Source organism: Diadema antillarum, unplaced genomic scaffold (assembly GCF_040938485.1).
Source record: "Diadema antillarum isolate AM-2024a unplaced genomic scaffold, OU_Dant_1.0 scf00000108, whole genome shotgun sequence".
NCBI classification, from domain to species: domain Eukaryota; kingdom Metazoa; phylum Echinodermata; class Echinoidea; order Diadematoida; family Diadematidae; genus Diadema; species Diadema antillarum.
In genome coordinates this window covers 800512-814881 of record NW_027270997.1, presented here as the reverse complement: position 1 = coordinate 814881, position 14370 = coordinate 800512, and the positions used below count along the sequence as shown (strand labels likewise).

General features: G+C 37.4%; 1 protein-coding gene across 1 annotated transcript; it reads right to left on the bottom strand.

The window, feature by feature from the left end:
* Positions 1 to 2862: 2862 nt before the first annotated feature.
* LOC139719267 (transmembrane protein 248-like) lies at positions 2863 to 11759 on the bottom strand. The gene is made up of 7 exons (XM_071630693.1): positions 11447 to 11759; positions 9658 to 9822; positions 8692 to 8992; positions 7544 to 7682; positions 6584 to 6749; positions 4317 to 4463; positions 2863 to 3257 (listed from the first exon to the last, which is right to left on the bottom strand). The coding sequence occupies exons 2-7, from the start codon at positions 9811 to 9813 to the stop codon at positions 3240 to 3242; spliced, it is 927 nt and encodes a 308-aa protein (XP_071486794.1). The 5' UTR covers positions 9814 to 9822; positions 11447 to 11759; the 3' UTR covers positions 2863 to 3239.
* Positions 11760 to 14370: the final 2611 nt, after the last annotated feature.

Genomic DNA, 14370 nt, shown 5'->3' with positions numbered 1-14370 from the left:
AGTACAGTTCTTGAAATCTTGTCATACGGTACAGAGAATATTGTAAGGCTGCATTTCTTGCTTTGGCCTATCCAATATGAAAGAAGGAATTCTGATGACATGTTCTCAAATTAAAGAATAGATAATAACACCACAAGAAGACCAAACTGTAAAGTCAAATATAGCATGTACATGAAACGGGAGGAATGATTGTTCTCGTCATCCATAATGACATCTTCATTGAAGATTTTCACTGTGCGCTGTGTTTGCTAACTTTTCCCACCTCTTCTTTCATCTTGCTAGGCTATACAATCTGGCACACATTGCCAGCAAAAATCACAGATGTTATCTATGTACCGTAATTTCCTTGGATATTTTTATCAATCGTCTTCAAAGCGAGCGCTACTTGGATGCTGAACATGCTTTCTTTCGTTTTAAAGGGGACTATATTTTCTTTCAGCATAGACCCGCATGATGCAAGAAGTTTTTTGATCTGTCCCTCAAGGACCCACCAGAGGAGTGTAAGCTCACAAACCCTTCTTGGGGATGTGAGGGTTGGAGCTGATCCAGTTGTTTCACTAGGATTCACTAACATAATACATTCATTGCAAATACAGATTTTTTTTTTAATGTGCCAAGGTACAAGTATTAAAAACTTCATGTCCACTGACACTGTCAGCAATTCCAGCATCTCCATGAGATATTATTATTTACAGATGTGAAACCTTAAATGCTTCAAGTATTCATATACTGTACCTGTTCAGTATTTATACGAGCAATAAGTGCATAAGTTCATTTCTAAAGTACGAAATATGCACTTGAACAGGTACTACAGTTTGAAGTTTGTCTCAAAATATATCACCTGCACAAACACTCCAGCACAAACTTTCATATATTTTTGGATACATACACCGTGTACATGACTATTTACAGGCACATTTCAAATGCATACATTATTGCAACATTTAAATTTCTGAGTACACGTGTAAGTGTTACATGCATAAACTCATCTGACTCAATAAGTCAAACATCCACAGATTACGTTACATCTTTCATCACATTAATATCACTCGGCACTTTGGTCTCTTTCTGGTTTGTTTCTTTTCCTCTCCTTAGTTCTTCACAATGCCAAGCAGCTGTCAGAAATTGCATGGTTTTTGTAAGATTTCCAAATTCTCCACTGAATAAAAGTTCAGTATCATGCATGCCCATCACCTCATTATGGATGATGTCATTCCTCAATTTGAAATCCTACTGTTAATATGCATGCATGTATACAATGTAAGTGGTCAACCTTTTGTGAGACAAATCCACTGGGACCAATCAAACTTGGTTGATTTCTGCCATCTTGCACTAATCCCCTATTTGTCAAATGCCAACACACTTGGTTGAGATTTTTTGATCAAGAGTTTGATGAGACCTTTGATTTGGCAATAATGGCATAAGACCAATGAAAGATCAGCTACTAGTATCTACTTGACAAATGCTTACAAACTCAGTTGAGATTGTGGATCACAAGCTTGGATCAGACCTTTGATTTGGCAATAATGGCATTAGACCATTGAAAGATCAGTTCTTAGTATCTTCACGTAATTTTACTGTACAGGGAAACGTCATTATACCAAGGAGCTGAAAACCATGACATCTACCTTGTTATATTAGGTTTCTCACAACAGTCTCACATATCAGGGTGCAAAAGGGAAGAAATATAAAGAGTTAAAACTCACTAAAAGAAATCACCTTGTCAAAAGGTTTCACTATATCCGACCTCTTTATAACAAAGTTCCATTGTGCCGTGCTGGTTTACCTCAACTGGAATTGACCTCTTCAAAATTCACTTTCAAACATCATCCCTCCCAAAACCATAGAAGGTAAGATTTTGTTTTTCACTAAATCAGTACATAGTATAATAAATCATCCTCTGAAACTGACTGAATCCAGAATCCTTCATGTGTAGTCAACCAAGCAAGAGATCACATTATCTCTGGGGCATTCTCACACGAGTCGTATCCCTAAAATATTCCAGTTTACAATCAAATCATTGGGTATATCCCTATGGGTTTGACTGAAATATATGCGAGGGTCAAGTGTATAAGTGCATAATACTGCACACTGTTGCAGAAATTGTGAGAAGATTTATTTACATCCTACCTATGACTGCATGCTTAATTTGACTCTATGGTAAATATATGTACAAGTTTGTAGAAATAAACAGAACACATATTTGCACCAAAACATAGAGACTGTTACTTGTATACAGTTAACATTTAGGCTCTTTTTAATGCTCCCCTACAATAACTGAAGAATGAGACATTTAATTACGTCCATTCATATTAGACATCAAAGAAGCATTGAAATCTTACAGAAAAGTACAGTACAGTATATTGTGCAAGACATTACACGTTAAATTAACCATACAGCTGCTTGAAATGTCTTCAACAAGAGACAAACCTGCCATACTGCATGATCACACTGATCTTTCATACAATATGTATACATTGCATTTAAGATGCAAGCTTGCTGAGCTACATCACACAACTACAATGTATGACCTTTTGACATACTCTACAGAATCAATCTTCCAAATTCAGACTTCCAAAACACATAAGAGTGAAAAGGTGTGAAATATGAGATTAACAGTTGGCATACTGTCACAGGAAATGATCAGATCTAGGGCAATATTGGTGTCTTGACAGCAAGCGGGAAAAAAAGAAAGAAAAAAGAAAACAGTTTTAGGTGTGGCATGCTTCATGGCATTACAGGCAAACAAACTGGACAGTTCAAAGATGTAATCTGACAGGTAATGTACAAGTGCATAAGACATTAGAACCAAACCATAAAAAAAAAAAAAAACTAGAATGAACATTGAGAATCTCAACATCACTTTCAATTTCTTACTATGAATGCAAAATACAAAAGTTTGACAACCATGTGCAGCAGCATGTACAATAATGCCAACCTACGTGTATTCTGTTGGCAATCAATGAAAACTATATGCTCTGCTGACTTCAAACTTAAGTTATGCACAGAAAAAATGGACTCTTGTTAAAAGTTACATAAACTTAAAACTATGGCATCAGAAATCGCAATCAATGAATTCTATGGTGTGATCACACTTGACAACACAACACAACACAAGACTCGTTAACACATAACCTTCATTTCTCAAACAAAGATTTCATTATGTACAAATAACTTCTGAAAGGATATGTACAATAGCTCTGATGATAATTTACAGGTCACTGAGGATAGTTTCCGCATCAAATTGGCGCTGAAATCTGCATGAAGGGAAGAGCAGAGGCACACAGGTCAAAATGCCAAGGCAATCTTCACATGACAATCACTTTCTGTACACAGCTGCACATCAATTTTTGAAAACCACATCATACATATGACAGAGATTTAATCATAATTTACAACTGTATATTAATATGTTTATGGGAAACTTAGACAAATAAATAACCATTTGAAAGAAATTTTGACGAGAAGTTTACATTAACATTGATTGAACCAAAACGGCTGTCATAGGTAATTGCAAAGCACTTTGAAACATGTTGCATTAAGCGCTATATAAATATTTCATATTATTATCATTATTTATAGAAGCCAAAAATTCTCTTGTCAATGTTAACATGCTTTATACTGGAGAACAAGAAGTTTTCTGAAAACTACTTCATCTTTTCTTTTATTAGAAATAACATGAAACTTGACACACACCTTCAAGATATTGTAAACGTCAACATTTTTCATGTGAGTAGTTTTTCGCGCTGAGCAGCTCAAAAACATTTTCGCGAGTTTGTGAATTCGTGCTGCACAATTGTCAACCCATTCAAAATGTGAAGATATTTTCGAAGGTTTTAGAATTCACATTTGCCAAAGGTAGCATGAAATGGCAAGAATTAATGTATCGCAAAAATTTCTACTTTTACGTTAGGTCATCAGTCATTTTGTCTCCTTGACCACATTTTTTTTTTTTTTTTTTTTTTTTGCTCAGCAGAATGGCAATTGTGCGAACAGTATGATGAAGCATGAGATTGAGGAGAAACATCACTTCAGAGGTGACATTTCAGAAGGAGTTCACACTAGGGAGAGAGGATTTCCATAACCTGAGTGACCTAAATGCAGTCTCACTGCCAAACTTAAACTACAACTATTTTGTACAATGACATGTTGCATATTCACTGCCAGTATGGGATTAATTCATGAACATTCCAAAAAATACAATCAATCTGTTATGAAATATGGCACAAATTTCTGAATCAAGAATTAAAGTCACACAAACTATGTATTTCATACTCCCTTCTTATATTCTATTCATCTTCTGTAGGTAGGCTCACCTTTTTCTCTTTTATTGTTGACTGAGTGACAGTGCGGTGTTTAGCCGGAGGTCCCTTGACCAGGGCATAGCAGACACATGTGACAAGCATCACAAATAGGAAATAGCTGGTGTACATAAGGTGCAGGTTGACCAGGGAACGCTGCGCCTGTTGTATGACCACAGTAATTCCATATGATAGTATAAATGGCTAATACCTTTAGATTACAACTCAGCATTATCCTGGCAAACTACTGAATATCTGCAGCACTCAATAGATTAAAAGAACTTGAGAGCAAAGTTAACAAGTAAATATCAAGAGAGAGTGGATGAGCAAATTATCAGATGAGATTACCAAGTGATCACCAAGTGCTACCAGTTGAATACTGAGATAGGGAAAATTCTAAATTCTAAGAAATTCTAAAATCCATTCCAGTACCACTTAGTCACATGAATTGTTCAGTTCTACAGATTTAAAAAGGAAAAAAAGTAGTCTTTAAAATAACCTTAAAGGGGTTCTCAGTAATGCTAGCCTAAGTACCTATTAGTAGCTGCTAGTTCATGTACCATTAATGATATGTCTAAATAATCAAAATAAGAAGAATAAAATTAATAAGAAGGTATAAAATGAATTCAAATTTAAGTATGCGAGCCTCCACAAAAGAAGTCTCTTGATAAAATAATTGTCATTATATTGAGGGAGGAGGCAGAACAGACCAGCTGATATACCAACATGTTATCTTTCTATGCATCCTTTTTTGAAAAAAAAAAAAGAAAAGAAAAAAAAACATGTTTGTGACAGCCAGAAAGTTTGAACCAAGCTTGCCTATTATGACAACAACAACTGGTGCATGAATACATGTTTCCAAGCATTGAAGCATACTGACTATGGACAGGTTGATGGAATTACTGGTCCTAAGAGAAAAAAAGTATCCATAAATTTGAACATGTTATTAGTAATATTTCTTTCTGTTCAGGAGCCACTGGTAAAGAAAGCAGTGCTAAGGCACTGGAGAAAGTAAAAACTAATGTAAACAAGTTGGCATTCATCATTAACTGAAGCAAATCTTACCTGTGAAGAAAGAAAACAAATATGAAAGACTGCTGAAAAGAAATGTGAGAATTGTCAAACATACTATCAACAAGGCAAGTGCCGTAATGTGTCTCGCCCACAAACGTACAACACCTTTTTTCTTATTTTGTTCACAAAATGGACCTACGGATCAAAAGTTAAATGCACAGTACATTGGGCCCTAAAAGTTCATTGACCCCTGCCTGTGACCTTTGACCTTGTGGTGACCATCAACTCCCCAAGGTACATCTACCATCCAAGTTTGGTCACAAATAGACTTACGGATCAAAAGTTATGACCCATAATCAAAACACGCCCTAAAAACTTAACATTGGGCCCTAAAAGTTCATTGACCCCTGCCTGTGACCTTTAACCTTGAGGTGACCTTCATACTTGGTAAAAGGTAAAACTTTGTATGACCACTCTTCGCTCCAAGTTTGATTCAAATTGAAGCCCAGAGTACAGAGTTATTCAAGTTTTTATAGCGTTACGGACAGACGACGGACGGACGGACGGATGCCGCAAGCGATCCCTTAGTCCCCCCTCACCTCCGGTGGGCTCAACAAAAACGAGGGTTGAACTGAACAGAAGCTTTAGGAGATGGAAATGCCTTTTCAAACAAATGCAAGTGTGATTCTAGAAATATTCCTTTTTGTTCCAATCTCATTCTCAGAGCTGTAAAAATTTGATCAAATATTCAGCTTTCTTGCATATAATGGCAAATATGGCAAAGTCTTCAAAATTAATTTTCCTTACCATTGATGAGCAGATCAAACACATTGAATGCCTTGCCACACTTATACATACCGGTACTTGCATTTCACTCCCTACTATTGTACTTGATAATGGCAATCCTCACAGATTAAAAAATGTGATCTTCTTGTCTAAAACTTCTAAGTTCTTGCCCATGCATTTGCAGAGTATCTCAACTTTCATTCTTGCAGAAATACACATACCACAGTCAGTTGCTGTTCATGCTCACTGCAACAAATTTGAAAAGTCGCATGTCCTGGTTAACTCAGTTGCTCTGATTTGAATAATCAGCTGAGCATAAGTGCACCATCTCGTGCACAGGTGTTTAAGCATGGAATGTAAAGGAGAGCTGGTCATAACAGGATCATGACAGTCTTACAAAAAATGAACTGTGCATGGCTTCCACCAATTACTCCACAGTAATAACTTGAGGAAGAAAGGGCTGCTGGGTTTGAGGAACTTACCGGACTGAGCATGACGGTGAGCCTTGGATCAAACTGGTGGTTTGCCTTGGCTACAGTTCCTTCCTTACACCACTGCACCGAGTCTGTGTTTGATGATGGCTTGACATGCATCTTGGTCACCTTGTCTTGTTTGGTGGAGTCTGACACATTACACACCCCAGGATGTCTAAAGTGATGCAAAATTGCACAGAAATTATATTGATTAATAGTAATGATAAATGATAATAATGATAAAGACAGTATTCAGGGTTTATCTACTAGTCAATCATAGCATTGTTTGTACCTTTGCCAGCAAAAAAGACAAAAAACAAAAAAGAAAGAAAGAAGTAACTCCCACAGTGACAATTTGATGAATATTTTATGTTCAAATACATTCATATCCTATGTCCAAGGAAATACATGTATTAGATAAACCTCAGAGAAAATCATTTTTTATACAAATACACAAAAATTAGCTACATTTTGAATGTAAGTATCAGCTGTACTGTTTAAGAATTAAAAAACAAAGTCACGAATCATGGTAACTGATATGTTCAATAATATGATATGTAATGATACGGGAAGCCACCAGAATACAACAGAGAAGAGTAATAGCTTGGTCTATCTCTCAAACATCAATGTTTTAAAATTAAATGGAGATGCTATTTTCAGACACCACGATGCTCAGCACAGCCACGCTCACCCTAATGGCATTATCCTTTTTGGATTCTAGGATATCACCTGACTGTATTAGGTGAGCCAAAGGAGGAACAGGAGATTCTTACAAAACTACTTCTTTACAAAAGTTTTTGCTTTCAAAACAGCAGCTCCCTGTGAAACTTGAAGTCAGCAGTACATGATCTGACATGCAATGAGGGCTGCTAAAGAAAAGGTGATCATACAAAAGGTGATTGAACAAATTGGACTTTCTCTCTTTTACATCCTGTTACTAAGCAACCACTTACATCATGATTGGTTTACCTGGTATGAGGAAAGATGTACTGTGGTCCTTTGATGGTCAGACAAGCACTGAGGTGATCTGAACAGCCAGCCTCTGAACACGGGAGAGGTTTTAAGGGCTCCAGAAGATCAAATGTGATGTACATCTGCTCACTGCCATCTGTAATGTGCATGAAATTATGGGAAAATGTTTTCTACTGGAGTAACGCAGCACAGATCAGAATCAAACTAAAGATTCCAGTTCAATTACTTCACATTTTCAAAGCATGTAGCATTCTATTGCCTATCCCATATCCACCAGTTGTGTTATGTAGCTTATATACTCTTGGTGGCGGATGCTATTTTACACATGTCTACTCAACTGAGCTCTTTCCGCTTCAAATACATGTAGATGTCACTGACACTTACGAAAAGTATGATAATCCATAATTAGATCAACAGACAAAAGTAATGAACAAAATATAAGATGTAAAATAGAGTCCTCTGATAATGACATCACATGATATAAATATCTACATAAATACACAATTATGAATAATCTTATCTCTTATCTAAAAGAAAAAAATTGTTGAAAATATGGATAATGTGAATATGAAAGACAATCATCCTTTTAAGAACCTTCATGATGTAAGCTTTCCAATAGAATATATAACTCAGAAGGTATACTGCTTACAAATGTGAATGAATAGTGAATGGAAACTGATAGGTAATGTGGTTGAACTCATGTAAGCCTATATATGGAGAAGACTACACTTCAGTATGTATGTCATGCGTATGGCTTTGTTCAATCTCACATAGATGTTGACCTATTTAAATCCTTCAGTTGTAAACTTCAAAATTGAACGGCCAAATTGAAATACAAGTGTGTAGTAAGAGGGAGCCAGGCAACGGACTGTGGGATGTAAAGTGCCAAGTCAGAATTCACAGATTATAAAAAGATCTATAAATTGTGTCATTTTCCAAGTTACCTCTGCTATGGAGTATCCTGTAGATCGATTTTCATTGGCCTTGTCAGCCTAGTAAATGGGCATATTAAAGGTCGAAATCTTCTACTGCTTTTTTTTTAATCATCACATTAAAGAAGGGAGCATTTGAGGGATGAAAAAAAAAAATGCACAGCCATGTCTGGACTTAACACCTCCCCCCTCCATGAAATGAGAGGTTGATACCTTCTATGCCCAGTGATGAAGCTGTGAATGTGCTGAAGAGGTGTGTTGTCCCATAATGCATCTCTGTGTGAATGCTGTGGTGCGCCCTCAGTGAGAGGCTGATGGAAAGGGAGGTGTTGTGCAGAGACAGGCCATCCACCTCCTCCATGGGGTCAGAGGAGGTCGTTGTCCCCGGAGATAGGGAGGAGTTCAAGGGTAGACTTGTGGTGGTGGTGGTGGATAGGACATCAATAGCTGTGGTCTCATTTGGCGAGAGGCAAAATTCCAGTTTGCTGAATCCCTGCAGCAGTGTGTTCCAATCCTGAATGGCACCACAGCAATACAAAAGACACATTCACTTGTGATATCACAGCAGTTGTCAAAGGAATTTGAGGGCAGTTGATATCAAAGTCCAAAAATGAGTGAAATACAGTTCCCTGACTTACTTCTGTAAGCATCTATCCTTGCAAAGAATATAGGGTGAGCACTGTTAGTTATGCTTTGTTGAGATGAAAACATGTAAAACTTACAAGAGAAGTACTACACACTGGCCTACTCTTCTTGTGACAACCTGCATCAATGATGTGCAATTTCTTAGATGCACTTCTTTGGAACAAAGAATACACATACAGTGTTTGTATAGTTTAGGGTAAACATATTTATACAATACCTAATAAACATCATCCAGGTAAGCATACAAGTAATCTCAAATTCATCTAACAATGTGATGGCAAACCCTGCAGAAACATATATACTGATGCACATTAAAAAAAAAAAAATGATTCTGAAGGCCAACAACATTTAAGCTAAACAGTGGAAAATTTGAAAATACTGCACACAAAATGCTTACTTGAAATGATGTAAATATATTTTTTCCTGTTACTTTGCACATACTTTTCCTAATCTTGCTCTGCTGAGTAAAGAAAAGCATGATTAATTTGATTGTAAGATACTTGCATGAAACCCTGCAAACCACTCATTACTTACATAGTCAATGTCATAATCAGGGATTTCACTTCTCTTGATGTATGCCCCCAGCGATATGAGAGCTATGGCAAAGAGGAGAATGCAGATGGTGAAGACGACAAAGGGGGGCCTGTTGGCGCTGAACCCTTTCAGATTCTCAATCGGCTTGACAGTCATGATGGCAATCTGTGTGTTTGGAAAGATCATGATGTCAATCTTGCCCAAGTCGAATCTAGACTTTCTACATGGTATATTTGGCCTGAAGGTATAGCGTCGACTTAGAGAAAATTAGACTTATGAGGGATTAAAATCAACAGAATGTAAAGAGAAGAGGACTTGAAAAGACCATCAACTTAGGCATTTATTCGACTTATGCAGTTATTTTGTGATCACAGCTTACCAAGTCAGTAGTAAGACAAATGCTGTTTTGAGTTTAGACAATCTATCAACATCAGCTCAGCTCAGGTAGGGTCCACAACTACTACAACTAACACAAGGTAGGCTCCCTCTTGAGTCTTGGTAGACTGACTGTCTAGATTCAGAATCTGGGCTAAACAAATCAAATTTGAATACAACTGGCAAGATATCAGTCACATTTTATGGTTTGGGGATTTAACTAGAATCTAGATCTACATCTGTAACGTTAGCATTTAGTACACACAGCCAGCCCTGTTGCTTGTACACAAACAAGTATCACCCGTTAAAGTGTCGGCTGTTGCACGGCGTCTGCCTGATCGGGCTAGATTCTAGTTTGCTTTTTTTGAAGTTTTGAGTTTTGGGAATGATTCTATCTGAGCTGGACCAGGCTGCATTTTGACAATTTAAAACAGAAGTTAAAATCTACTGCATTCAAGTGAATTGTACTTTTCTAGGTTGTATTTTAGTAGAAGAACTCAGACCTTTGTAGAGTTAGTAGAACTCAGACCTTTGATTGCAACTGATTGACAAATTGCCCTACATCGACGTAAATAAGCACTGAATTGATCAGTGTTTTAGTAGTAGCCATGATAAAAATCATGGGCGTACATACTCGAGCAGGATTCGAACCCACGACCTCCTGATCACCGACCTCCTGATCATCGGTGATCAGGAGGTCGTGGGTTCGAATCCTGCTCGAGACTCGAGTATGTACGCCCATGATTTTTATCATGGCTACTACTAAAACACTGATCAATTCAGTGCTTATTTACGTCGATGTAGGGCAATTTGTCAATCAGTTGCAATGAAAACATCACGACGGAAGAACTTCATAAATTTGAATAACAAAGTTATATGAAGCAAGACTTAAACACTTGAAATTGCCTTCATTGGCATATAGACGGCATAGAGCTGATATGATACATATCTTTACGATTGTGAATGGGATTGATGATATGAAGTCTTCAGAGTTTTTTGAGTTCTCAGTTGGAGGAAGGACATGTGGTCATAAATTTAAGATACTGAAGAAACATGTAAAGTCCAAAGTGAGACAGTGCTCTTTCTCTCAAAGAGTTATTAGTGAGTGGAATAAGTTGCCATCATTTTTAGTTGACAGCCCATCCGTGAATAGTTTCAAGTCTAACCTAGAGAGGTTCTGGAGTCAAGACAAGAACAAATAACAAAGTTACAACCCCGATGCCCGCGATGGGATATTTTTTGTCCATGTTATACTGCACAGCGCCTAACTAAAAGTTATTTAATGTCGTGTAATGACGACACCGAGGGGCAAATAAGTTAAGTCTAACTTTACGCCCACATCCAAGGTACTATATGTTATCCAAGGTATGTCGTTCAATTCTAGACTATAGACATAGTATTAGTGGAAGCTTACCTGTTTCAGTGACAGTGTTATTAATTTAGGTGAGAAGTCCCTCCGGCACTGGCTCCGCGCTGCGGACTGGTAAACTGTACGGATTCAGTATTGAACCTTTTCTCTGACTCAATGAAGGCAGCTCTCTTTGATTCGTGATAAGAATTCATGCGATTATTGTGAAAAGCTTCAGCTCAAAACGGTGTATGTCCACTACATCAGTACATGACTCCAATGAAGAGCAAAGTTAAAAGCATTGAAAGTGGTAGATAATTAACACAAATCCATGTAACAACCGCGATCCATACTGAAAATGTATTGCTCGATATGTACGAACGGACGGTAGTACAGCTGTTAGTGTACGTGAATAATCGCAGTGTACAAATTGTATGGTGACACGTACATACGTACACATCGTACGGCCATACACACATCTTGCCAATGCTCCAGCAGGTACTTGTAATGTGGAAGTTAAAGCACAAGAGGGCGCTAAACCTTTCCCAATTTTGATTGTTGTATCATCATCATGCAATGTCAGTGAGCCAGCCGTCATTTCAGGTGCCTTGGTTATGAACCTTGATGAACATTTTTAATAATCTACATTATGTCACTGAATTAACAACTAAACTAGGATGGGGTGTGCTCTTACAAGGAGGTGATTGTGATAGCAATAATAACAGTGTGGAAATTTCAGTATACAGAGACTCCAACCCCAAGCACCTTCTGATCTGGAGATTCTCCCGCCCGAAACCCCTAGCAAACGGGAGACTCCAAGCTGATATGTGCGAAGCGCGAAGTTCCTAGGATTCTAGATGTTCTCTGGTGCTATCTAAGGCTATTTTTTCAACATACGATAGAAATAAGTAAGAAATCCTTTAAACCGGGATACACAGAGCCAGGGCGGGAGAAATGAAATCTCAAACGGGAGAACGGGAGATTGTGCAAAAATGGGCTTTCGGCGGGAGACTCCCGTCGAAAACGGGAGAGTTGGAGTCTCTGAGTATACATTCAGTGTAACCTAACTATGCATGTAAAAATCTTGCTCATTCTAATCAGGGATCAATAATTATTGTGGTCTCACCGCCTGGCCTGCTCTATTATTTTGCAGCATTCTGGAATAAGTACGGGAGGCTCCGGCATCTACCCTCTACTTTGAATTCCAGCTGATAAGAAATGGTGATCTCCAGGGACCTGTTAGACAGCAACATGTCCTGAACTGCAGCGGGGTGGGTATTTATCAATAATTGTAATAAAAGATCTGAGTAATTTCCAGAAGTGGTCGAGTTTTTATATTATAAGCTCAATTCATCTTCTCCAAACAGGGAGTTGTATAATTACCCATATGTCCCATATTCTTCAGCATACTAGTATATAGCAGAGGTCACTGGTCTGCCATACATGCGTTGTATTAATTTCATTCCTCCAGAAAGGACTATTGTTATTTTCTGTGGCCTTTATCTTCAGTTCAGTTCAGATCTCTCTTCTCTGAATGAATTAAGAAGATTTCAGTCACTATAACATTCAAGTAAATTAACGTTAATTCATAAGTTTATTTTTCTTTTCCCCACTCATTAACTCGGGCAGATTTTTTCGCTTTAATCCCCCCCCCAAAAAAAAAAAAAAAATAGTGTGAATGAATGCATTCATTTCGCGAATTTTGTGCCGGTGTAAAAGTTCACGAAGAACCTTAACCCAGGCCTATAAAGCCCAAGGGGGAGGGGGGCACATTGTGCCCCCTACCAGATTTTCATTTGCCATTCCGCCCTTTATCCGATTTCAAGCAAATTTGGTGACTTTTCCTAGAATCTTATTGCAAACATTTTGATATATAATTCAGCTATACTTGATGTTGCTGGTTGCCATGGCAACCATAAACTGACAACCATGTCAGTCAGATTTTGCATCTGTTTTCTGTTCCCATTTTATTTAACAGCATTACACCCGGTGGATGAAATGAATGTTTCTTGGCTGAAATTTGTTGAAGGAGCAAAATTTGACTTATGGTCCTGGAAAGTTTTTTTTTTTATTACTTCCTTTGTTTTTATGTGATAAAGGCATAAAACAATAGATATAATAGAGATAATTGAAAACAATAATATTTTCTAAAGATTACCCTCCTATTTCGTGTTATTTTGATTCACTCACTCAAGTTTTGCCTCTAATATCATTAGTTTATCATATTATCAATTTGCAATCTTGAAATTCCACTATTATGCAAATATGAAATGTCATAACTATAATGTACCCGTCCCAAACATTTCATCTCAGGTCTCATAATGTATTATTATGTTGACATGAATAGCGCGCCCATGCGGTGACCTTGAGAAATTTCAACCATAACGAAATTAGTACATTGTACTATAATAAGATTCCACTTGCTTATCATTTGTGACAAATATGAAAATGATTGGTCTATAATAAGACATATGTAAAGGGGATAAAGAAATTGTACAGAAAAATCATGTCTTTAGCATATTTCCTATGTATGACTATTTCTTTATATTTTGGAAAATGGCGCCCTCCATAGGTGACCTTGAGAAAATTCAAATGTACGGAGGTGTAGAGTATGAGTTACTCTACCCACATGTGCCAAATAAAACGATGATACATCAAATGATTTTTTTTAAAAGTTATATAGGGGGCACAATGTCCCCCCCCCCCCCCCCCCCCCTCCTTGGGCCTGCGAGGGGTCAAAATAGCTTGGGCTTAATAGGGTTGATAGAGGTATAAAACCTGGGTGAAAGTGCAATTCCAACCATGTTCAATGGCTTTTACTTCAAACAGCTTAAATATAGGGGGATTGCAGCTGAAATTCAGTAGAATTGGACCCTATAAGAAAGTTACTGAATATACGATGCAGTGATATTATTTGATGTGGATGTGGAAGAAAATTAATGTCAAAAGAACATCGATGTCAGAGGTTTCGTTTTTCCATCATGAATGAT